Genomic DNA, 25,578 nt, shown 5'->3' on the forward strand with positions numbered 1-25,578 from the left:
TCACAGGCTTATAACTCAAACAGTTTTCGCTCTTTTCTAAAACGGTTTTCACCACTGGATAGAGCATAAAAAACTCGTTAGGAAAATGTAAAAATATGAACATCATGCAAAGGTGACATGCGACTCATTCCGTGGTGGAGGGTCACATTTCATTTTCCTGAAGTTTTTCTTCCGCTTCGAGAGACTCTTATTTACAAGCAGATTTACTTTTATACAACTCACAGGATCAATTTAAAGTAAATATACTACCATTAAAGTTTAAGATACTAATTCAAGAACATTAATCCGTTTACTCACCGCAAGAGTTCTCCTGGAGGCACGATTTCTCCTGAAGGAATGTAACGTCCGTGAATGAACACATCCGTTCTGGAAAAAATAGGAATCTTATTAGTAAAAGGGGTATGAAGTACGTTCAAAGAAGAAATAAAGGAAGCCAGTAAGGAAGGTGAAATGTGTGTGCGCGCGTGTGTGTGTCAATGTGTGTGTGTGTGTGTATGTGGGGTGTGTGCGTGTGTGTGTGTGTGTATGTGGGTGTGTGCGTGTGTGTGTACTTGTGTGTGTGTGTGTGTGTGTGTGAGACTGAGTGTGAGTGTGTGTGTGTGTGTGTGTATGTGTGTTCGTGCGTGTGTGTGTGCGTGCGTGTTGTTGGGTGTGTGTGTGTGTGTGTGTGGGGGGGGAGGGTATACGTGTGTGCGTGTGTGTGTGTTTGTGTGTACTTGTGTGTCTGTGTGTGTGTGCATGAGTGTGAGTGTGTGTGTGTGTGTGTGTGTGTTCGTGCGTGTGTTTGTGCGTGCGTGTTGGTGTGTGTGTGTGTGTTTGTATGTGGTTGTGTGTGTGTGGTTGTTTGAGAGAGAGAGAGAGAGAGAGAGAGAGAGAGAGAGAGAGAGAGAGAGAGAGAGAGAGAGAGAGAGAGAGAGAGAGAGAGAGAGAGAGAGAGAGAGAGAGCCCATACAGGGCAATTACCTTTCAGGATCGGCATTGCCACCTGCTGTGATGTGTGAAGCAATCTTGTCAGCAATGATTGTCATACCTAGTGCTTCACTCAGCTTTCTGCACGCGAGACATACACGTTACGCAACGACATTAGAGAAAATCTCAACATTGTATTCTATTGTCCTCGGACAGCTTAACGCGTCTCATTACTCAGACTCTCCTGGTTGCTTCCGCATCCAGGAATTCACATTAATAATTCACAGGTTGCCCCTCTTTAAAATTCTAAAAAAAAACACTCATCTCTACCAACCCAGCAAACACACAACGTAAATTCGACGTTGCGAAAATGTGAATTTTTCGTGTCATTAGCAACGTTGCGAACTTTACGTGAAATTTACGTTGAGCCAACCAAAAAACGCAACGTAAAACCAACGTTGTGTCATTGTGAGATTTTGGTGTTCTTTCGACGTTGTAATACAACGTAAATTTTACGTGAATTTCACGTTGCATTTTGGTGTCTTTCAAATGTTGCGAAGATTACGTGAAATTTACGTGGATCCAACCAAAAAACACAACGTGAAAGCAACGTTGCGTTACAGTTGTGTTTTTTTGTTTTTTACACGTTGGTACATAACGTAAATTTCACGTGGATTCCACCTTAAAAAGCAAGGTAAAATCGACGTTGTATTATTGTGATTTTCTGGTGTTCGAACAACGTTGGTATACTCACGTGATTTTCATGTGAAATTCACGTGATTTAAAAACAAAAGTTAGTTTGATACAACAAACGTTCCTACAACGTAGTTTCAACGTAAACACACAACGTTGGGGTTTGATTGATCGCCAACGTGCCCTCAACGTGAAATCCACAACGAATCCTACGTCAGTCATTACCAATTTTTCACCTGCACTGTTTCGTATCGTTTATCAAAGAAATGTACCTTTGAAAATTACGTAAGGTGAACATATTTTCAAATACAGGAGATAGATATGTGCGAAACTATCACCGAATAACAAATGACTCAGTCAGACGTTATGAAATTAAGCGCCGATGTACCGCGCAATGTATTTAATTGCTTTGGCGTTCCAAATGCGTCCGGTTACATTTTCTGGCATCATTAATGCATCAACGAGAATTGAAAAGTAATGCTAAAAATATAATTATGTACGTTTAAAGGCATATGTACTCGATGACTATACACGCTAATTGCTTTACCAACAGCTGGAGACATGCTAAATTAAGTTCCCTGCAAAATATTGTGGTCTAGGACCCCTTCAATGTTGAGATATGTTAATTTTCATTTTGATCTGGATCGTCCTATTTATAGATTTGGAAACACATGTAACGTTGATGCAAGGGAGCTAACACCGCGGCTTTGTTGACATCCTCACTTTTTCAGAGGCTAGAACAAGCTGTAATGCATGTATTATGGTCCGCGCATGGTGACATATCGTCATTATATGGTCTTATGGTGCGTTTGACATCGATTGTGGGCAAACTACACTTTGTAAACACGGGAGCGCGTACATATGCCTTTAAAGTTGATCTACTGTGCTCATCAAACCTCTTGTTGTATTTTGTAAATTGGCGAGAGGGGGGCAGAATACATGAACCTAATCTCTGTGATTGTCTATACGTGCGTGCGTGTGTGTGTGTGTTTGTGTGTGTGTGTGTGTGTGTGTGTTATTACACGTGTTAGTGTGTGTGTGTGTGTGTGTGTACACGTGTTAGTGTGTGTGTGTGTGTGTGTGTGTGTGACATCAGTTTGTGTATGTGTGTGTGTGTGTCACATCAGTTTGTGTATGTGTGTTTGTGGGTGGCTGTGTGTGTATGTGTGTGTGTGTGTTTGTGTCCCTCGGCGCATGACAATATAATCTGCCAATAAGTTGAACTAAAACAGAGTTCAAGTGGGAATTACACCTGAAAAAGCAGGAAGGGAGCAGAATACATGTTATGAACTCCGTTATTTATTGTTTGAAATGTTATAACCTGGGAGAAGTCACCCTCGCACCCCGTCCTTAGTTTCTCTTGACCTACCTTTGAAGTATTCTTGAGGACATGACTAGACTACCCGATTGCGCCCATTGCACGGCATAAGAGAGCGCCGTTCCACCCGGCCGATTCCGCTATAGACGTCACGCGTCCAAGGGAGGTGATTTTCGAGCCAGCTGCATTGACTCGGCCAAGAACGCAAACTTTCTTCGATTAAAGGCATTGTAGCATGTCTAAAATCATGGGACTTGTGTTAGGCCAAAAACAAAAAGGTCTGTTTACGGTAACATAGGCCAAAAAATAGGGTCGGTAGGTCGGTTTTTTTCTTTTTTTTTCTTTTCTTTTTTTCTCCAAAAAAACATATTTTTACGTTATTTTGCAAAAAAAACCAAGATTTTTTTTCCCCAAATGCCCCAAAAAAGTCTAGGGTCGCGCGAAAAAAATAGGGTCGGTCGGGTTACCGTAAACAGACCTATTTTTTTTTTTTTTGGTGCCTTATCAAGCTTTTAAAATCACCAAGTAACTTTTAAGAATAGTTTCAGTTACATGCGAACTCATTCTGCTGAACTGATTTTGAGAGCCAGTACCCAACAGCCTTTAAATGCACCTCTTTCCTTTTTTCATGTTCTTTTATGGTTTGCCGATTTTGTTAACATTATTGCATTCATAATGAAGATTTTATGGTGACTGTACAGAAATGTACGTCCTCTAGTTTCTAACCTTCCAAAAATTGGGGCTGGGGGTCGGGGGAGAGAGAGAGAGAGAGAGAGAGAGAGAGAGAGAGAGAGAGAGAGAGAGAGAGAGAGAGAGAGAGAGAGAGAGAGAGAGAGAGAGAGAGAGAAAGAGAGAGACAGACAGACAGACAGACAGAGATACAGACAGAGAGAGACACAGAGACAGAGAGGGAGAGAGAGAGAGATAGAGAGAGACAGAGAGGGAGACAGAGGGGAGAGAGGGAGACAGAGAGAGTCAGAGAGAGACAGAGAAAGACAACGTCGAAACTTTGTCAATCATTTCGGTTTTTTCACCTGCATTTTTAGTTTCGTAATATTCTATTCAATTAATGTTCGGTCAAACATAGAGGTTCACTAATTGTGTAAGACGAAAAGAGTATAACATAAATGCATATTGTTTCAAGGAATTTGCTGAGTTAAATGGATTTGCGAGTGCGAAACTTTCCCTCCCAAAAAAAGACGCGTTACTAACCGACAGTGTTCTCCGGTGATGGCCACGGTCGACTTTGTGTATCCCAAATTTGGTTTTCAACTTTGATGAACACTTTCAGGACTAAAATATTCATCGTAATCAACTCGAAGGTAAGTTGTTTTCAGTTGTTCCACATGAGACGTTATCACTTATTGTACTCCATGTACACATGCACAGATTACTTGATTGTCGAGACCATGATTGGAAACGGACCGGCCAAAGATGGCGGGTCTTTCCAATAGTCACAATGTCAGCCCTAACTCAGTCCAAGGGATACACATTCTTTTAGACTCAACTTTTGAGTCAGTATAGCGAAACAATGGGTCACAAGCAGTGGAACACAAAGGAAAAACACGTTTCACATAGACGGACGCAACCTTTAGAAAGCTGTTTAATCAGACTAGCTCAGTGCATGAGACTGAAAGCGGGGGCGGCCATTGATATCTCAAGTACTTAATTGGGCATTTTACGATCTTGAGGGAGGACGATGTATCCAGACAAGCTGCTTCAAGTTCAAGTGAATCTGCCCAGCGGACAGTGGTATGAGGAGAATTCAGAACTTGACACATTGGCTCATTACATACTTGACTGTCTTTTGTCGACCTGTTCTGTTACTCACTCAAGTAGGCAGCCGAGATACCCTGCCGGTGTCACGATTTCAATCTTTCGCCTGTGTACATATTTCCCCCTCGACATATACTCAAGACTGAAATGTTGTTTCCTGGTAAAATTAAGAAGTGAAATTATTTAAGGACGAAAAGCATGTCAGTTTCTTGCATGTGAAGAAAATTGGTGGTAAAATTTAATAGATTTCAACCCCAAAATCTAATTCTTCAAAAACGTGTACTGAGTGGTTACGTCCCTTGAGTAAGAAGGAAACATTTTAGGATGAATCAAATTTCTAAGTTAAATAAAACAAATTGGTTGGACAAATTTGGCCCCATGAATGTAAGGTACACAAGGTCGCTCATCAGTACTATCGTAGGGTGTTTTTTTGTTCAGTGTAGAGTTTATACTAGTTCAACGAGGCCGAGAAGCGAAATATCAACACGGCGAAAGATGAAAACGTCACACCGGGGGAGAGAGCGAGACAAAGAGGAGCTATCGGGTGGAGAATGGGGAGGTGATTCGGGGAGGGGGTGGATTAAAGATGAACGTATCAAATTGTTATAATTTGTAAGGAGGAGAGAGTGAGACAAAGAGGAGCTATCGGGTGGAGAATGGGGGAGGGGATTCGGGAGGGGGGATTATAATGTGTGTGTGTGTGTGTGTGTGTGTGTGTTGTGTGTGTGTGTGTGTGTGGGGGCGGCAGGTTGGGACGGCATTTTATCAACGAACGTACGAAATAACAAAACAAAATAAAGAAAGAACAAACAAACAAAAATTAAAACCTGACACATGCAGGTTTGTGTAGTCATTCGTTAGACTGATTTTAACCTGTCTTAGACGACTACCCATAGTCTTTTCACATTCACTGATTCAATCAATCAATCAATATGAGGCTTATATCGCGCGTATTCCGTGGGTACAGTTCTAAGCGCAGGGATTTATTTATTTATTTTTGTATTTTTATTTTGTGCAATTTATATCGCGCACATATTCAATGCGCAGGGATTTTTATCTATGCCGTGTGAGATGGAATTTTTTTTTACAAAATACATCACGCATTCACATCGGCCAGCAGATCGCAGCCATTTCGGCGCATATCCTACTTTTCACGGCCTATTATTCCAAGTCACACAGGTATTTTGGTGGACATTTTTATCTATGCCAATACAATTTTGCCAGGAAAGACCCTTTTGTCAATCGTGGGATCTTTAACGTGCACACCCCATTCAAGTAATGACACACTCGGACTGTGTGTGTGTGTGTGTGTGTGTGTGTGTGTGTGTGTGTGTGTGTGTGTGTGTGTGTGTGTGTGTGTGTGTGTGTAGGTGTGTGTGTGTGGATGGGTGTGTGTGCTACCTGACGGGTTTTGATGAACATTGGTTTACATATTCTTGAGAGCATTCGCTTGTGTGGCTGTTCTCCGATATTTGATAGCGTTATTTGATGTCATATTTTCCCGTTTGTAAAAGTTGAGCCCGCACTGTCAGAGAGAAGAACACATGAATATAATATGTAGAAATCGCAAACCCGGCCAGAAGGCAGACACGGACAAAATGTAGGATGCTGATACATGTAAAATATGTGTCTGATGCGAGTATAGGCTTACTACATGTATGTTTACAAAAATCGTGAATAATATCTAGCCGAGATGAATCGCAACCTTTGTACCTCTCCCTTTATTTAAGATTTTTTCCCATTCTTCTTCGTGTTAGTTGGACGGTATTCTTTCTTTTTCTTTTTTCTTCCAGCCACAACACAGATAGCGTAATAGCGGCTGTTTTATTCATTCTTCTGTCTCGTTCCCTCATATTCGCATGTGATATTATGTCACTCCTTATGAGATTACACCCCCCAAACGTTGTTGCTAGACCTTTGTTAAGGAGAGAAGAGGCGAGGAAAACTGGTATGAAGTACAAGTCAAAAATCGCACCTTGATCTTACCTGACTCATTTACGGCACTTGGCAGTCTTTTGTCGGGCTTTTGTCGATCGTTTGTTCACTTGGATAATAAAATTACGGACATGCTCCCCCTCCCCCTCCCACCCCCCTCCTCTAAACTTTGCCAAAATGGGTCCTCTTGAGACATCTCGCGTATTAGAACAAAAGAAAACCGAACGGGCAAATCATATGGACAACACATGTTGGATTTCTTCTTTGGGTACGCTCACCAGTACAAAAAAAAATGCAGCCAATGTTTTCTCGAAAAGTTGTGTTTGTGTGTGTGTGCGCGTGCGCAGGTTTTTTAATGTACTGTTTCGTTGAGAGGATCGTGGGTAGTGTTTTTCCTCTTCATTTTAAAATGTTCATTACAGACATATAAGACAAAATAAAGAAAAAGAGAGAAACATACAGCAAAAAACAAGTCGCGTAAGGCGAAAATACAACATTTAGTCAAGCTGTCGAACTCACAGAATGTCCATAGAGGGGGAATCGAGACGAGGGTCGTGATGTGTGTGTCTGTGTGTGTCTGTGCGTGTGTGTGTGTAGAGCGATTCAGACTAAACTGCTGGACCGATCTTTATGAAATTTTACATGAGAGTTCCTGGGAATGATATCCCCGGACATTTTTTTTCCTTTTTTCAATTAATACCTTTGATGACGTTATATCCGGCTTTTTGTAAAAGTTGAGGCGGCACTGTCACACCCTCATTTTCAATCAAATTGATTGAAATTTTGGCCACGCAATCTTCGACAAAGGCCGGACTTCGGTATTGCATTTCAGCTTGGTGGTTTAAAAACTAATGAGTGAGTTTGGTCGTTAAAAATCGGAAACTTGTAATTAAAATTATTTTTTTTATCAAACGTTCCAAAAACAATTCCATCTTATTCTGCGTCATTATCTGATTCAAAAAACATATAAATATGTTATATTTGGATTAAAAACAAGCTCTGAAAATTAAAAATATAAAAATTATTATCAAAATCAAATTTCCGAAATCGATTTAAAAACAATTTCGTCTTATTCCTTGTCGGTTCCTGATTCAAAAAAACATATAGATATGATATGTTTGGATTAAAAACACGCTCACAAAGTTAAAACGAAAAATATAATATATGTATTCTTAAACGGATCTTTGTTTTGATGTACATTTTTCATTCAATTTTCTTTTCATGTTTGCTTGCTCTTCATTTAAACTGTACAATAGCCGCCATTTATATGTATTTTTCTAGAAAACTGTAAACACCACTATAAGCATTATGCTTGTGTTGTTTACTCTATATGCGTTTTTTATTTGTAAATAATGCACAAACGTTGAATAAAACAGTTTAAACCAAACGAAGAGAGGTACAGAAAAGCGTGCTATGCAGCACAGCGAAACCACTATTTTTCAATCAAATTGATTGAAATTTTGGCAAAGCAATTTTCGACGAAGGCCGGACTTTGGTATTGCATTTCAGCTTGATGGCTTAAAAACTAATTAATGACTTTGGTCATTAAAAATCGGAAACTTGTAAGTAAAATTATTTTTTTATCAAACGATCCAAAAACATTTTCATCTTATTTTTCGTCATTTTCTGATTCCAAAAACGTATGTAACATATGTTATATTTGGATTACAAACAAGCTCTAAACATTAAAAATATAAAAATTATGATTAAAATTAATTTTCCGAAATCGATATAAAAACAATTTCATCGTATTCACTGTCGATTCCTGATTCCAAAAACATATACATGTAGATATGATATGTTTGGATTAAAAACACGCTCAGAAAGTTAAAACAGAAAAGCGTGCTATGCAACAGAGCGCAACCACTTCCGCGCTAAACAGGGTCGTTAATTTCACCGCCCTTTGTACGAGCGGCGGACTACGGTCATTGGGAAAAAATGCAGTGCGTTCAGTTTCATTCTGTGAGCTCCACAGCTTGACTAAATGTAGTAATTTCACCTTACGCGACTTGATCTTTTTCCCACACACTTTGGACACGTGCGAGTACCAGCAATAGAAAATTAACAAAACACCTTCCTCCCCCTCTTAGGTGAAATGAAAGCGGACGTTTTCAGCGTGCATTCCCTTGAATTGACTGAATGGTTAATCATGCTTCCGTGATCTTGGGAGTTGTGGGTTTTTTCTGTGACATTCACAAACATAACAAGTCGCGTAAGGCGAAAATACAATATTTAGTCAAGTAGCTGTCGAACTCACAGAATGAAACTGAACGCAATGCCATTTTACTCGTTGCATCGTCAGGCCACCGCTCATGGCAAAGGCAGTGAAATTGACAAGAAGAGCGGGGTAGTAGTTGCGCTAAGAAGGATAGCACGCTTTTCTGTACCTCTCTTTGTTTTAACTTTCTGAGCGTGTTTTTAATCCAAACATATCATATCTATATGTTTTTGGAATCAGGAACCGACAAGGAATAAGATGAAAGTGTTTTTAAATTGATTTGGACAATTTAATTTTGATAATAATTTTTATATATTTAATTTTCAGAGCTTGTTTTTAATCCGAATATAACATATTTATATGTTTTTGGAATCAGCAAATGATGGAGAATAAGATAAACGTAAATTTGGAGCGTTTTATAAATTTTTATTTTTTTTTACAATTTTCCGATTTTTAATGACCAAAGTCATTAATTAATTTTTAAGCCACCAAGCTGAAATGCAATACCGAACCCCGGGCTTCGTCGAAGATTACTTGACCAAAATTTGAACCGATTTGGTTGAAAAATGAGGGCGTGACAGTGCCGCCTCAACTTTCACGAAAAGCCGGATATGACGTCATCAAAGACATTTATCAAAAAAATGAAAAAAACGTTCGGGGATTTCATACCCAGGAACTCTCATGTCAAATTTCATAAAGATCGGTCCAGTAGTTTAGTCTGAATCGCTCTACACACACACACAGACACACACACACACACACACACACACATACACCACGACCCTCGTCTCGATTCCCCCCTCTACGTTAAAATATTTAGTCAAAACTTGACTAAATATAAAAATGACAGAGTCCGACTAAAGGCTTACTGGAATTTACTGTTGAGTAATATGTGTGTCCTCTTAGGACCATGCCAGTGCATGGGGGATATCTTGGATACAGGGCGGACAGGCTTGCAAGCAATATATAACTCTGACTGTTGACTGTCGTTGTAATTTCCCACTTTGTAGTTGTCAAGGTATTTTAACATGTGGGCTTTATATTTTATAAGCTTGAAAAAGAGCATTGTTAGTAATAACGCGCGCTATTTTTAGTTAAAAAACGGATCAACTTGGAATGTGCACCCGACATTCCAATTTGTTTTCTCCTTTCTAATAATGGGTGAATTTGTTTTATTATAACTGAATTGCTTACAACCGAAATACCTACATGCCGAAATAACTAAAATAAAAAAATAAACAAATAGACGAATAGGGAAATGATACATAAATAAGTTCATAAATGAATGAGTTAATAATTAAATGCGTTATGGCAAAATTTAGATAACAAATTAGGAACTTTAACATTAATTTCAAATTAACTAACCAAATAACAAAATCAATAGGTAAAGTGTTGTATGGGGACATGTAACAAAATGAGGAACTTGAAAACCACCATGTAGGTGTCCGACATTTACTGGTGTCTTGTTTGCAATGATTTCAATTTGGTTCCAACATTTTGTTGTCGTCGTCGTCGCTCTTGCTGTCTTTGTTGTAGTTGTTGTTATTTGGGGGTTAAACGGGAAAAGGGGCAGAAATATGTAATTGGACTATTGAACGATCGTTTTCACACTAGGTGTCGGACTTCAAGTACAACGCGGGGTAAAAGTACTTAATGGAAATCCATGAGCTATGAGTTTAGATAATCGTTATTTTGAGCAATTTCCATGTCTGAACATCCCACGGATATCCGCGTGCCACCCATCATTTCCATTTACACGACAAAGTCGTGTCGTAACAATTCCCTTCCTCCCTCCCTACCCCTCCCTATACATTTGATAGTCCTCAACTTCGACCTACGGCGATAGGGGGATAATTGAGACAGCACTCTAAGTAGCTTTCCAGGTTACTGAAAGACTTTGATTTTGATCACAAGTTTTGGAAACTGTGAGCCCTTTTATCCTCAGGGAGACAGACTGTGTACAACGTGGGATTTAGAGCGGGTCAAAGTTGAATCAAACTTGCCGCAGCCGGTAATTTCCGCGCATATGTAAATTCCGCGCTTGTAAAATACATGTATGCTCCGCGCAATATCGGGTTGTAACTTCCGCGCACGAATTACTGGTTCGGCTCATACAACTTGCGCGCGTTAAAATCAGCACAATCAACAGTGGACAGGGACACACGCGGCCGAGGCCGCAACGAAGGCAGAAACTGCTGGAACTGGGGAGACTGCAGCAACGATACAACACGGGGGAAATCGACAGGAAGGAATACGTCAAGTCCATGGCCTGGAAAAATTTGCCGGCCATGCTGTGACTTCCCCCCTCTTGTACCTTTGCTGCAGTCTCTGTGACTGTGATACCAGACACCCGAAATTTCTGTAATTTCTGTTATATAATAAGTGAACAAAATATTCTTATACGCATGGTTTAAGTCTTCATTCGTTTTTATCGACTTGTCTGTGTAATAAAGACGTGTTCAATATATAGATATACAAGTGTCAGTTTTCATGGATATACAAGTGTCAGTTGTTAATGTCTCAATGTCTCACATTTGACCGAGCAAAGACACGCGCGCTAGTTTCACATCACATTTTGCTAAAACACGCGCGCATCTTACATATACACCACGCGCGGGAGTTTCACATGCGCGGAAGCTTCAAAATTGGGAAAGTGCGCGGAGTGTTCATGCACCCAAACTTGCCACATTCATTTCTTGCCTCATGATTAGCATATGCATCGTTCACTGCTTACTGTTGTTGTTGTTTAGAAATCAGTGCGCGCGCGCGCAAGTTTGTATGTGTGTGTTCGTGCGTGAGTGTGTGAGTGTGTGTGTGTGTGGTGTCGGTGTGTGTGGTGTCAGTGTGTGTGTGGTGTGCCAGTGTGTTTGTTTGAGTTCGTGCCTGTGTGTGTGTGTTTGTGTATGTGTGTGTGTGTGTGTGTGTGTGTGTGTGTGTGTGTGTGTGTGTGTGTGTGTGTGTTATAGTGTCAGTTATTCTTTCTTTTGCCCCGAATCCTTGCTTTCCAGAAACCTGTGATGTCATTCTTCCTTGAAAATTTCTTCCAAAACTTGGTTGTCCAACTTTTGTCCGAGAGATGAGGTCGGAACGGTGGTATGAGAAGAATTCAGAACTTGACACCTTGATGTCATCTGACTGATTGGCTAATTACACACTTGACTGTCTTTTGTCGACCTGGATCATAAAGTTGCCGACCATGTTGATTTACCCACCCCCTTATGAACGTGAGTCTACTTGAGACATCAGCGTAGCCAACACACACCAAACCCAAAGTCGGACCGTAACAAGTTTTCATTATTTTATGTCTGACACCCCACTCCCTCCCCCTTTTAAACCCCTCCGCCCCCACCGCTTACCCCTTCTCAGTTCACAGTTAATTGTCTGCAGCCTCAACCCCCCGTGGGTAATAAATCACTCGACTATCGTCGCCTGCTTCTGATGACCGCTCTAAATAATTTGTCAGATAGCAGTGTGCAAAAGACACCGTTGAGTGTACATGTATGTATTACCTTTCCTATATGCTTAGGACACGTGCCTTTTCAAGTCATTGTCAATTACAAAATGTAGGTCTTACAACACAGCCACTGATTTTCAGGTGACGGTATCAATGCCGGGTCCCTGCTCTGCGACAAAAAAAAGTGTTTGCATTAATCGGAAGAAACATACTGCATAAGCGTAATTTATGCAGAGGTATGATGTTCTTAAGTTGTGAGATTTTTTAATGATTACGATGCCTTCAGTGCTTACTAAATTCTTTGATTAGATTGATTTTTTTAATGAAGTTAGAATTCTGCTGCTCTGATTAGTGAAATATTCAAAAATGCTATCATGCTATTTTGGCACCGTCATGGCTTTGTAGACTTATAATATATCTGCGTAATTGATTTCAACTCTTAGAAATCAAAAGTATAACAAATTGTATTGTGTCTCCTCTTGTCGTTAAATAATCACAACAACTGTAAAACAAATTTGCTTTGATAAAGCTCCCGTTTTTCTCTCAGAATTTTGCTCATTTTTGTTTTGTTTACATGCCCCAGACACAAAAACTACAAAACGATTCATAAAAATTCCGTTCCATGCATTCCGTCTCCTCTCAATCTAAGATCCCCCCCCCCCCCCATAGATCCTCCCCCCACAGTTTGTACAGGAGCGGGGCATTTAGGAGCCTTTGCAATTTTATGACCCGTCTGAAAGAAGTGATTGACTGGACACTGTCAAGTGCTCTTAAAGAAGCGATCAGATACGTGAGAATCACAGTGTGAAATTTGACAAGAGGTTGACGGAAGTCTGGCAACCAGATGTTAAAGGGAAAAAATAACTCACTGAAAAAGTGAGATCGCACGTGTCGGACAGATGAAGGTTGGAAAAAAAGGAACCTTCTAGGCATGGATAACACTGGAAATATAACGTGGAAAACTTGTAATTATAGGTGCTGGACTTTCAAATTCAACTTGATCGCACATGTCGCCCTTAATTGTCTCTCTCACTGCTTTCTTATTACCCTTGCAAGTTGAAACCATGCACCCATCCCTCTCTTGCTTGATGGCAACTTTAAAGTTCTCCTTTTTCCCAACCGTTTTGTCCCAGCATATAACCACTTCATGTCCCTAATTGGCACTAGTTTATGTGAGGACGTTAAGCTTAGGTTAACCAACCAACAAAACCGTTTTGATACTACCCATGTATCATGTATGTTTCTGAACATTTTGTTTTTATTTGGTATTGCTTCATTTTGCTTTTTTTCATTTACAATGTATAATCTGTGAAAAAAAAGGCCAAAACCAAATAACTTTTAGTTTCCGATGACAAGGTGTAGTGTATTTAACAAACAAAGTTTGATTGTAATGATTGCTTCCATTTTCTGTGCACCTCCCACCTCTACAACATGCATACACTTGATAGTCTTCAACTTCGACCTACGGCGATCGGTGGATAATTGAGACAGTACTAGCTCCGAGGAGCTTTCCAGGTTACCGAAAGACTTTGATTTTGATAACAATGAGAAGGCAGACGAGCTCGCCAAGAATGGCAGCAAGATGGAACAGCCAAACCACTGCCAGTCATATCGAGAGGCAAAGACCCTCATAAAACACAGATGGAAAGAGAAATTTACCAACAAAACTTCTGGCTACAAGCCACAACAAGACCCCCTCCATCTCCTAAGCCGTGCTGAGCAGGCTATCATCTTCCGCCTCCGCACTGGACACTGCTGCCTCAAAGCACACCTAAGGAGGATAGGTGTAGCAGAGTCTGCCACATGTGACTGTGGAGAGGGAGATCAGACTCCAGAACATGTTCTCCAAGCATGTCCCCTCCTCGACCAACTGCGGATCCAGACATGGCCTGACCCAACAGATCTGAGGACCAAAATGTGGGGAGCACTGGAGGACCTGGAAAGAACGTCCATGTTCATGGCATCCTCCAGATTCCGAGTCTGACACAACCGTCGTACGAAGAAGAAGATAACAATGTTGAAAAGGCTGTGAGCCCTTTTATCCTCAAGGAGAGAGACGGACACCGGCCCCTATAATGGGCTTTAATTGGAGCGTGTCAAAGTTCATTGCATCCTGATCAGCATATGAAACGTTTATCGCTTATTGTAGTTGTGTATAACTCATGGTAGTGGGAATAAGGTGACGCGCTAGTGTGAGTTTGTGTGTGAGTGTGTGTGTGTGTGTGTGTGTGTGTGTGTGTGATATTCGTGTGATGTGTGAAGGAAGGGATGATAGAAAGAAGGAAGGAGGGAGGGAGGGAGGGAGGGAGGGAGGAAGGAAGGGAGGGAGGGAGGAAGGAAGGGAGGAAGGAAGGGAGGGAGGAAGGAAGGGAGGGAGGAAGGAAGGGAGGGAGGAAGGGAGGGAGGGAGGAAGGAAGGAAGGGAGGAAGGGAGGAAGGAAGGGAGGGAGGAAGGGAGGGAGGATAGAAAGAAGTATATAGCAGTAACGGATGTTATTTGTGTTTGGACAATTACAAACATTTAATTCTTGTACACAGATTAAAGACAGTTTCACTTCCAGGTCAAATGTCTTAATGATGCAAATACAAATAAAATACCCTCAAACTGTTCTGAAACGATCAATTTTCGTTTGAAATACTTCATTTCTTATGTAAGGAATACACACTGGCACACTGTCTTTTCACTTTTGTTGTCTTGGCTTGCGGCCTAAATCTGACACAACAAGGCTCGAAGAAGGGACATAATGCTTTATTTCATATATATATTAAAAAGAAATACATGTAGTGTCAACACTCAGTTGGCAGTAGGCCAGAGACATAGTAGGCAGTGGAAAGTTACTAAAAAGTGACCTAAGTTGAAAAGATGTGTATTTCTACTTGGTTTAAACAAAACTTTATTCAATTTTAATCATGACAAGAACAATGCATGGATGATTGATACTCAAGCATACAATGCTTATTTTAAGCAATCATAGTAATTACAAAACAAAGGTTAGCATGATGGCGGAATAAGTACATTAGCTCATTTCAGGAAACGAAAAACAAAACAAGAGACAAAACAGATACACAAACAAGCAGAAAATGGGAAGGGGTTGGTGATACAGGAGGTGGGGAAAGGGCAGCTAGGTAGTAGCTAGCTTAAGGGAAAAAGAAGAAGAAGAAGAAGACTTGGAGCGCCAATATTGGAGGGGATTTTTCAATTGTAATAAATGCACATAAGACACTCGCACAAAGTTAATGCATATTGTGATCAGAGGAAAAGTCACTACATTGCGCATAAATCGAGACATACTTGATAAGTCGGAAAACAACAAGAGAACATGAGAGAGGTTATGGGGAAAAAATTGTCAGGCAGCATGTCGCATGACAGTGTCTAATAGATGCAATGAGTGAAGTATAGAGGCTCATTTGCGGAACCTGCCCGTCTGTCTAATATAGTCCTGTACAGTTATGAATATGGTCTGGTTGACATTTCGTGAATATTGCGGGATGCCTTTCAATAATATTTCGATATACTTATAATCATTTGTCAAATTATCAATGGACAATAATCTTATATCTCTATACAAGGGACAATGCAATAAGTAATGTTCAGCAGTCTCGCTGGGATAACCACACTCGCATTGAGAGCAATCCTTAAGGTGCCGCTTACATAAATCAAAATTCAAATCACTCATACCAATACGCAATCTGCAATGATGTACTTGTTCAAATCTTTCTCCATAATAATAATGGCATGGTACTTTAAAATCAGCACTTGACAAATAATTTTTGAACTCGCTCAAGGAGGTGGTCATTTTAACGTTATCTGGTAAGGTGTTCCATAGTACAGTCGTTTTGGGGATAAAAGAGTTGCGAAATAATTCGGTTCTATGAGGAGGTACATATCTTTCTAATGGTCTTCGTCTATGATACGGATTAATGTCAACTACAAGAGGGGGCAATACATTTACTAAGTACTGGGGGCATTTGTTATGTATCATCTTATGAAAAACAATTAATTTATGTCTTTTCCTTCGTTCTTCAAGGCTACATAGCCCACTTTCCTCATACAGCTTTGCATGGCTAGTGCCCTTAACTCCACCTATTATAATTCGTAGGGCTTCTAAATGTAATTTTTCTAATGCATCTGCCATTATCTTAGTGCAATTATCCCAAACAACATCTGCATAGTCGAAATGGGGTAAAATAAAAGACTTGTACATTATTTCCAAACTTTTTCGACTTAATCTATATTTATAAAATCGTAAACAATTAATCAATAAATTCGCTTTTTTAACTATGCTTTGGATGTGGGCATCCCACTTGCAGGTGCTCTGTAAAATCACTCCAAGGTGTTTGTGTTGATCTACTTTTTCTAAAAAGACATTGTTGAAAAACAAGGGTTGAGGGGGGATTAAATCACGTTGAATATTTAACAACTCAGTCTTAGTCTCGTTAAATTTAACTTTTCATTTATTGGCCCATGCACTAATTTTATCAAGATCTTGATTTAATATATTGGTTCGTCTGTCTACATCTTCTAATGCAAGATACATGCTTGTGTCGTCAGCAAACAACTTAATTCCGGATTCAATATTCTTTACAATATCATTAATATAAACCAGAAATAAGAGCGGGCCTAGCACGGATCCTTGTGGAACACCGGCAGGAATCTTTTTAACATTAGACTGTGTTCCCTTAATTACAACAACTTGCTTGCGGTCTGTTAAATAATCACAGAACCATAATAATAACCGACCTCTAATGCCCACTGCTTCTAACTTGGCCAAAAGGCCCTTGTGCCACACTCTGTCGAACGCTTTCGACACATAAAAAAATACAGCTTGGGTCGTAATGCCTCTGTCATGACAGGAACAAAATTCATTGTAAATCGAAATCAATTGGAATACACATGAATCATCTGGCAAAAAACCAGACTGCTGTGGAATGAGTATGTGATTTGCCTTTAAAAAATCAAAAACATGTACATAAACACATCTTTCTAACACCTTACCAACACAACTCAGTAATGATATAGGACGGTAATTATTACACAATTCTGCTGGACCTTTTTTATATACTGGAGTAACATGGGCTAGTTTCCACGAGGCAGGAAATTTTCCTTCAACTAAACTTCTATTAAATATTTTTAAAAGGGGTTCTGATACAACATCCACAGAAGCAATTAATAATCGGTTATGTATTAAATCGGGACCTGCAGCTTTCGTCTTCTTCAAATTTATAATAACATCTTTTATTTCATTAACTGACAAGACTAAATTATTCATAAAGCAATCAGAAATTTGGATTTCGGGAGGTTCATCGTCTGGATTCTCAATGGACGAATTCTGAATAAACTGATCATTAAAAATATTAGCTTTATCGTGGTTTAAATAATGTATTTGACCTTCTGAGTGGATTGGTGGAAGTTCCTCAGTTTTCATACCCTTCTTATTCATAAAGGATTTAACTAATTTCCACCATTGTTTAGTTCCGAATTTTGAAGGGTCTGAGATCTTTGTATCCAAATTGGAATAATACTCAATAATTCTTTCTCTTTTCTTTTGTGTCAATGAATTACGTGTCTGTCGATACAACAACCAATCTTCGGGTAAATCGGTTAATCTCGCTTTAGTGTGTATCTGATCGCGTGCATCAATTAAATCTAAGATGTCAGATGTTACCCACTCCTTGTCCTCCGATCGAACTGTTACAGTCTTAACCGGCATATTCTCTTTGGCAATGCTCATGAAAATCTGAGTAAAATCTTGAACATTTTCATCAAGACATTTATCAATAAAGACAGCAGACCAATCAACTTGGGAAAGTGATCCACAAAAACTTTCAATATTCATCTTATCATAATTATAAATGGTTCTTTTAAATGAGCGATTAGGAATAACTACAGTGTTTAATACTGCACATGGTACACTGTGGTCACTACACACAGGAGGAAAAACATCTACGCGCTGTATCATTTGCGGGGTTTGGGTTATTATTAAATCTAGGCAGGTACTACTTGTCTCCGTGACACGTGTTGGCAGGGTTACAAGTTGGGTAAGTTGATATAAGTTCAATAAGTTCAGGAGATGCTGGGAGGGGTTACTACCAAAATCGGAGTTAAAGTCTCCAAGGATGATAAATTTGACAAGCTGGTTATTTACTCGACGAATGCTTTCGTCAACTAAGTCCCAATATTGGACCTTCGCATCAGGTGGTCGATAAAAAGAACCCACTAAAAGTCTATCTTTATGAAACTTAATTTCAGTCCAGACTGCTTCAAGTCCTGGCACGTGCAGGTCTGGACGTGGCTTACAAAACAAATATGTTTTAACATAAATGGCTACTCCCCCATGTGGGTCGTTTGGTCTGTCTAGTCTTATTGGAGGTTGAAAATTTGGGATCAGTAGTGAGGAACTGTCGTCTGTATGGGATAACCAAGTCTCAGATATGGTTAAAACGTCTACTTCAGACATTATATATGGAGGCTCTGGTGTCACTAATATCAATGTGCTGTCTTTGCTTTGTTTAGCGACCAGCATCAAAGAGGCGCATCGAGGACTGCCTGGGAGAAGAGGACCACCAGGACAAAGAATGAAATCGATTGAATATGCTGTGCTGTTGCCCTGCTAAGCTGCGTGCATTTTTAATTTCTCCGCAACATAATATGCATGTTTTTGTTATGAAATAAAATTGTTGATCGTATCTTGAGTTTATGGTGTTACATGTAATAGTCCTTATGATCTGTGACTGAGTGTGAAAGTTGGTGTGTGTGCGTGGATACATTTACCAAAACCTACATTCACTCTCAACGTTGCATTCACGTCGAAATCAAACCAAACCACAACCACAACCAAAAATTCACGTTGTGTCGACGTGTAATTCACGTCAATTTTATCAGGAAAAATGCACCAAAACACAACTTTTACGTTGTGTCAACGTAGAATTCACGTAATTTTTGAGCTAAATTTTGACCTAAAATTTACGTTCCATTCACGTGGACATTACGTAAAAATGCAACGCAATTTCAACCAAACCACAACCACAACCAAAAATTCACGTTGTGACAACGTAAAATTCACGTAATGTTTTTACGAACAATCCACCTCCACCAATAATTCACGTTGCATTCACGTTGGTGTCACGTAAAATGCAACGTTGTTTTCCAACGTTATTCCCACGTGATTTCGTCCATACAAATCTACGTAAAAAAACGTTGAAACGCAACGTAAACCCAACGTAACCCAACGTGAATATAACGTGAATACAACGTAAAATTGTTTGCTGGGAAGGTTATCTCTTTTTCATTTGGTGATAACCATTATTATGAACACTTATTTGTAGACCCTTCTGACAAGATCTTAAAGCGATTTACATTGCGTATTTGTGTATATTCATTTTCTGTCACACTACTCACTTGATCAGGTCTCCTTTGATTGACTGAACAAAGTTGGGCTCTTTGTTGAAGACCAGTTTCACGCGCTGTCGGTCGCCCACGAGATAGATCTGTTGAACATAACATTCTTTGAAGGTAAAAACTGCCGGGCCAACTGTATAACTTAGCAATGGATATGCAGAATGCAACGTGCACACGAATGATATTTTCATGCACAGATATTCTTGTGATGATATTTACAAGAGTACAAGTTGTGTGACGGGCGCTGTGGCGGGGTGGTAAGACGTCGGCCTCTTAATCGGAAGGTCGAGGGTTCGAATCCCGGCCGCGGCCGCCTGGTGGGTTAAGTGTGGAGATTTTTCCGATCTCCCAGGTCAACTTATGTGCAGACCTGCTAGTGGCTTATCCCCCTTCGTGTGTACACGCAAGCACAAGACCAAGTGCGCACGGAAAAGATACTGTAATCCATGTCAGAGTTCGGTGGGTTATAGAAACACGAAAATACCCATCATGCTTCCTCCGAAAGCGGCGTATGGCTGCCTAAATGGCGGGGTAAAAACGGTCATACACGTAAAATTCCACTCGTGCAAAAACACGAGTGTACGTGGGAGTTTCAGCCCACGAACGCAGAAGAAGAAGAAGAAGAAGAAGAAGAAGAACGAGTGAGGCCGAATGGCGAGTCTAGAAAAAAGAACCACGAAACAAAACCCAATACTGCAAACGTTTCAACATGTAAAGTGCATGTAACAGCTTGGACAAATCTGTGTTGGTTCACACGATCTTTTACATTTTGAACGAATGATATGCTTAAAACTTAATTTTTTTGCTGTACAGGACTCACAGTGAGATCAGCCGTGTCTGTCTGGTTGTCCACGTCATAGGCCATGACTGTGAGCACGAAGTAGCCTATCTCATCCGACTGGAACAAGCGGTTGGTGACCACAGACCCGTTGGTACCGACGCTGAACGGTGCGGGAGGCGGTTGTGCAACCTCTCCATGTACTGTGGTGGATAGCAGCCTGTACTTGTTTCTGCTGTGGATTGCTGTGTCATTGTCCCGTGTGTATGTCTGAAAAACAGTGAATACATTGCTAAATGAATAAAAAATAATAAATCAAATGTCTAGAATAAATAAAGGAAAAGTACAAGAAAAAGTACAGGAAGCTTTGCTTTCTTTTGAGTGTTCAATGCCATATCTTTTTTTCAGATGACTGCTTGTTGCATCAATCTATAACAACCATTCAATTAGTCAATCAATCAATCATTCGTTCAATCAATCCATCTACAGTCAGTCTCTCTGTAAACATGTCAGCATGCCAGTCTGTCAATCACTCAAAGGTAAGACAAGAAGAGCAAACGCTCGATCGAGTCACTTTCGCAGTTCTGAATATTATATGAGGCATCAGATGGACAGGAAGAAATTGCTATTCACAACACAATGAGTCACGTTCACATAAAATTTGAGCCCGGTCACTTTTATAGTTTCCGAGAAAAGCCCAACGTTAAGTTGTGTGTTGCCGAACAGAAAAGGCTAGTTATCTCCCTTGTTTTTCTGATAACGTTCGTAAAAGGCTACAGATGTAAATACTTTGATGTAAAGAATAATCCTACAAAGTTTCAATCACATCCGATGAACTTTGTCAAAGATATAAAATGTCTAATTTTTCCTTTGACGCTGACCTGTGACCTTGAAAAAGGTCAAAGGTCAACGAAACCATCGTTAAAGTGTAGAGGTCATTGGAGGTCACGACTAAACAAAATATGAGCCCGATCGCTTTGATAGTTTCCGAGAAAAGTCCAACGTTAAGGTGGTGTCTACGGACGGCCGGCCGGACGGCCGGCCGGACGGCCGGCCGGACAGACTAACACTGACCGATTACATAGAGTCACTTTTTCTCAAGTGACTCAAAAATGAAAACTATAGTCGTACTCGCTAGGAAAGACCTTCTCCTTCAACATCTCTCATCTTCAGCTGATGGGTATTTGGAATTACGAGAAGGGAGCCAAATTGTTGCATTGTTCTTTTAGTCCTACTCGTCTGCTTACCACTAGGTCGATGACTTGAGAGTTGACATCCTTGTCATAAATGAGCCCAACAGTCAGAGCGTCCTTGACGAAGACAGGGGGGTTGTCATTGATATCTTCCACCGTCACGAACACCCGCAGCAGACTGCTGTCGCTGCTGTTGTAGCTGTTGCTGCCGTTAGCGATGAAGTGATCTGCCGCCAGCGTGCAGTTTGACGTTGCCCTGACAACGAGCATCACCGATGGAGTTACGTCCCGATCCAGTTCCGATTCCAAGCGAAGCTCCCCATCCGTTTTCGTCAAGGTGAAAATGTCGAGTCGGTCTCCTCCTGAACAGAATATATGGAATGCAGGATACTTTAAGGCTGAGGGTCTTCCCGGAATTTGCATTCATGTTGTGGTTAAAAGCGCGTGCACTTACACCCTACCCGAGCAGTCATGCCAAATCAAGAAAGCAACACAAGGATAACGCGCTTTACCTAAATCCTTCAAATAAGAAACCTGGTGGTTAAAAATATATCAAGAACATCTCTACGAATCCAGGCCTGGACGGAGACGGGTCAACCGTATGTGCTGACTCAGAGACGGTATCAAATGTCCCACCCCGTGTCTTCGCTGTGGCACGTAAAAGACCTCGGTCATTCTGTCGGAAGTGCAGATGGTTAAAAACTCTTTAACACGCACACACCTAGGTAGCACAACTATTGGTGCTGCTAGCTTAGCTTTCCGCTGGGAGGAAGCGACCCAAATATCCGAGCAACGTAATAAAGTAATGAAAATGAAAATGAAAACAAAAATCCTTAAAAAATAATTCAGGTTACTAATCAAACACTTTCCAAACTTCACAACATTAAATTAACGAGCCTCACCGAAAATATAGTAACAGGTGATCTTATTCTGTGGGTCTTGGTCGGCATCCGTGGACACATTAACGAAGCCCACCTGTACAGCCTTTAGCTCCTCCCCCACAGACAGGCTTAGGGTGGCGGGTGAGGGGAACATGGGGTCGTTGTCGTCGATGTCACGGAGGTACACCCGGAATGGAATCACGCTGGACAGCTTGGTGGGCGAGCCTTGGTCCTCCGCTTTAAGGTTAATCTGATAATAACACAATTAGTGTGGAAGTGAAGCTTTTTCATCAGATCGATCATGTGAGCATTGACTGCATTCACATAACCCACAAAATTTTGGTAATTGCTCTAAAAAAACCTAACAAAAACTACCAAAAAACAGTATTAACAACAAGAGAAAACAATGTCTTTTACCTGGTGTTATTTTCTGAGTATTCAATTAAAAGATATGACCATGAAATCTAAGTCAGCGTGCACTGATACAACACTGATCTGTTACCAAATAACGTTGGTTACTGTTATGCAAAAGCAATGCTCATGCTGAGTAAAAAAACCCAACCCATTGGGATTCAAACCTGCAACATGTCTTGCTCCTCTCTATCCAGGGTCATCTTGTTTCTCAGTGTTCCATTGTTAAATACCACGCTAAAACTGTTGAAGTACCCGGCAAGGTCAGGCTCCACGAAATAAAACACCATCCCATTTTCTCCTGTGTCGATGTCGGTAGCATTCAGTTGCAATATGACGGTTCCGATTGGCTGTTCCTGAAAATACAGACAACAAAAACATTATTCATCTTAAAAAAGCAGGATGTGGGCCAGACAGCAGGCAAATGAAAACGATGTATTCCTGTGTGGTTTGGTTATTTGCCTGTTGTTTTTGTGTGTGTGTTTTTGTAAGTTGAGCCAAATGTTTATGACGTCGAAAGCATTCGACTCTCGTGGTTTCCCAGACACACAGATACCGACAGACATACAGACACACACACGCATCTGCAAGCACTCATATACACTGGCCCACACCCAAACACAGCATAATGCTTAAACATGATCACATCAAATTGTATCCTTTGCAACAAATCAGCCCCATGCTGCATAAACAAATTTGTTCCCGTGAGGAGATTCGATGCCTACATGGTTCACAAATGTAAAATAAGGTCACTTAAAACACACACACACACACACACACACACACACACACACACACACACACACACACACACACACACACGCACACACACACACACACACACACACTGAACAAGCACACCCCGACACAAACACACACATCCCTTCCCCCAACCCAGTCAATAATAAGGCTCCCTATTTGGGTCACAACGATTAGTTACCTCATCCACAGTGATATTAGGGACGAGTTTTGCAGCGGTATTCACAAGATCCTGGTCTGGAACGACGAATCGCGGCGCATTGATGTTCACGTCACGCACGTGCACCACCAATAGCGTAGTAGCGTTGTTGGGTTCCTCCGCCGAATCGTAAGCCACGAAAGTGACATTGAAAGCGCCAGGATGGCCAATTAGAGATGCGTTTACAAAAACGACGCCAGAGTCCGCATGCACTTCAATGAGTTGTTCTGTTGGCTGTGGGAGGTAGTCATTTTGTGGTCGAATGTCAAGAACGCAGTAGACAACCTCTCCGTTGAGCCCCTCATCTTTGTCTGTGGCTGTCAGCGTCATCAAGGCAGTGTTGGGAGAAGCGTTTTCCTGTAGGGGAAAAATAAAATAAAATGTGGTGCTTATGTTGAAGGGACAATGCTCAACCAAAACATTTCTGAATCGTACCATTCTGAAGAAAAATGACTGCGTTCCCTACTAAGAAATTGAAAAAAAAAATCATTGCGCTCAATGCGAATTTTTGTATTGAATTAAGATTTTTTCTTCCGAAGAGGGAGTTGAAAGAGCAATCCTTTCAATTCAATTCCACTCGAAAGACAGCCACAGAATACTCAAAATAGCAAAACAAAAGGGAGATGTTTGGTTATGTTGGCTTGCTGGTGAGACAATGGTCATTAGCAAACCAAATCATATATGCGATCCGAAGACGCTAGCTATGTTAGGCGACACGTTTTCATGTGACAGAGATTGACACATTTACATCAAAACAACAAGGCAGATGTTTGAGAAACATAAACATTTATAGGTAACATGCCTTGAGTCGCCTTGTGTGGTGAGATACGTGCGCGATATAAATCCTCGTAAATAAAATAATAAATAAATAAATACATAAATTTAAGTCCCATCCCATGTTTTCAGTGTATGGTCGCTTTACTCAAGACTGATGACACTAGCAGATTTTCATCGTGGTGCACTTCAGGGTGCACAAACTGAAGCATATCATTTTCACCAAATATGAACTAATTCGCAAAACACGTGTACTGTAGAAGTTATTCACATTCTTGTTGGTGACACCATTTGGGGTGGGGGGTGGGGGGGATGACTGTGTATGTACACCTCATCAGCGGACAGTACGTAATAATAATAATAATAATAATTCTCTTTATTTATATAGCGCCTTATCCGAAGTTCAAAGCGCTTTTATGCCGTGTGAGATGGAATTTTTTACACAATATATCACGCATTCACATCGACCAGCAAACCTCAAGCCTGTTAGGCGAATGTTCACCTTTCGCGGCCTTTATTCCAAGTCACACGGGTATTTGATGGACATTTTTATCTATGCCTATACAATTTTGCCAGGAAAGACCCTTTTGTCAATCGTGGGATCTTTAACGTGCACACCCCAATATAGTGTACACGAAGGGACCTCGGTTTTTCGTCTCATCCGAAAGACTAGCACTTGAACCCACCATCTAGGTTAGGAAAGGGGGGAGAAAATAGCGGCCCGACCCAGGGTCGAACACGCAACCTCTCGATTCCGAGCGCAAGTGCGTTACCACTCGGCCACCCAGTCCACGAGTGCATACAGTTACCTCAAAATGACAGAGTCTGGGTGGGGCTGGGACGCAGGAGGATTGTCGTTGGCGTGAATGTACGTGCATGAGT

At 40.7% G+C, this 25,578-nt stretch overlaps 1 protein-coding gene and 1 long non-coding RNA gene across 5 annotated transcripts in view; one reads left to right on the forward strand and one right to left on the reverse strand.

The window, feature by feature from the left end:
- The window catches only part of LOC138958657 (cadherin-23-like), a 108,069-nt gene that overhangs the window by 13,623 nt on the left and 68,868 nt on the right, over positions 1-25,578 (reverse strand). For all 4 annotated transcript variants that reach the window (XM_070329883.1, XM_070329882.1, XM_070329881.1 and 1 more), the window contains exons 17-24: positions 23,905-24,279; positions 23,132-23,320; positions 22,575-22,803; positions 21,727-22,034; positions 20,522-20,749; positions 19,702-19,790; positions 964-1,050; positions 298-366 (exon numbers count right to left, since the gene is read on the reverse strand). In XM_070329883.1, the coding sequence (XP_070185984.1) occupies positions 298-366; positions 964-1,050; positions 19,702-19,790; positions 20,522-20,749; positions 21,727-22,034; positions 22,575-22,803; positions 23,132-23,320; positions 23,905-24,279 (1,574 nt within the window). The remainder of the gene's footprint in view (positions 1-297; positions 367-963; positions 1,051-19,701; positions 19,791-20,521; positions 20,750-21,726; positions 22,035-22,574; positions 22,804-23,131; positions 23,321-23,904; positions 24,280-25,578) is intronic.
- LOC138958660 (uncharacterized) lies at positions 4,022-18,989 on the forward strand. Its single transcript, XR_011453465.1, has 2 exons — positions 4,022-4,242; positions 18,817-18,989. It is a non-coding gene; the product is annotated as an uncharacterized lncRNA (long non-coding RNA).

The sequence above is a fragment of the Littorina saxatilis genome, linkage group LG2, assembly GCF_037325665.1.
Source record: "Littorina saxatilis isolate snail1 linkage group LG2, US_GU_Lsax_2.0, whole genome shotgun sequence".
Lineage (NCBI taxonomy): Eukaryota > Metazoa > Mollusca > Gastropoda > Littorinimorpha > Littorinidae > Littorina > Littorina saxatilis.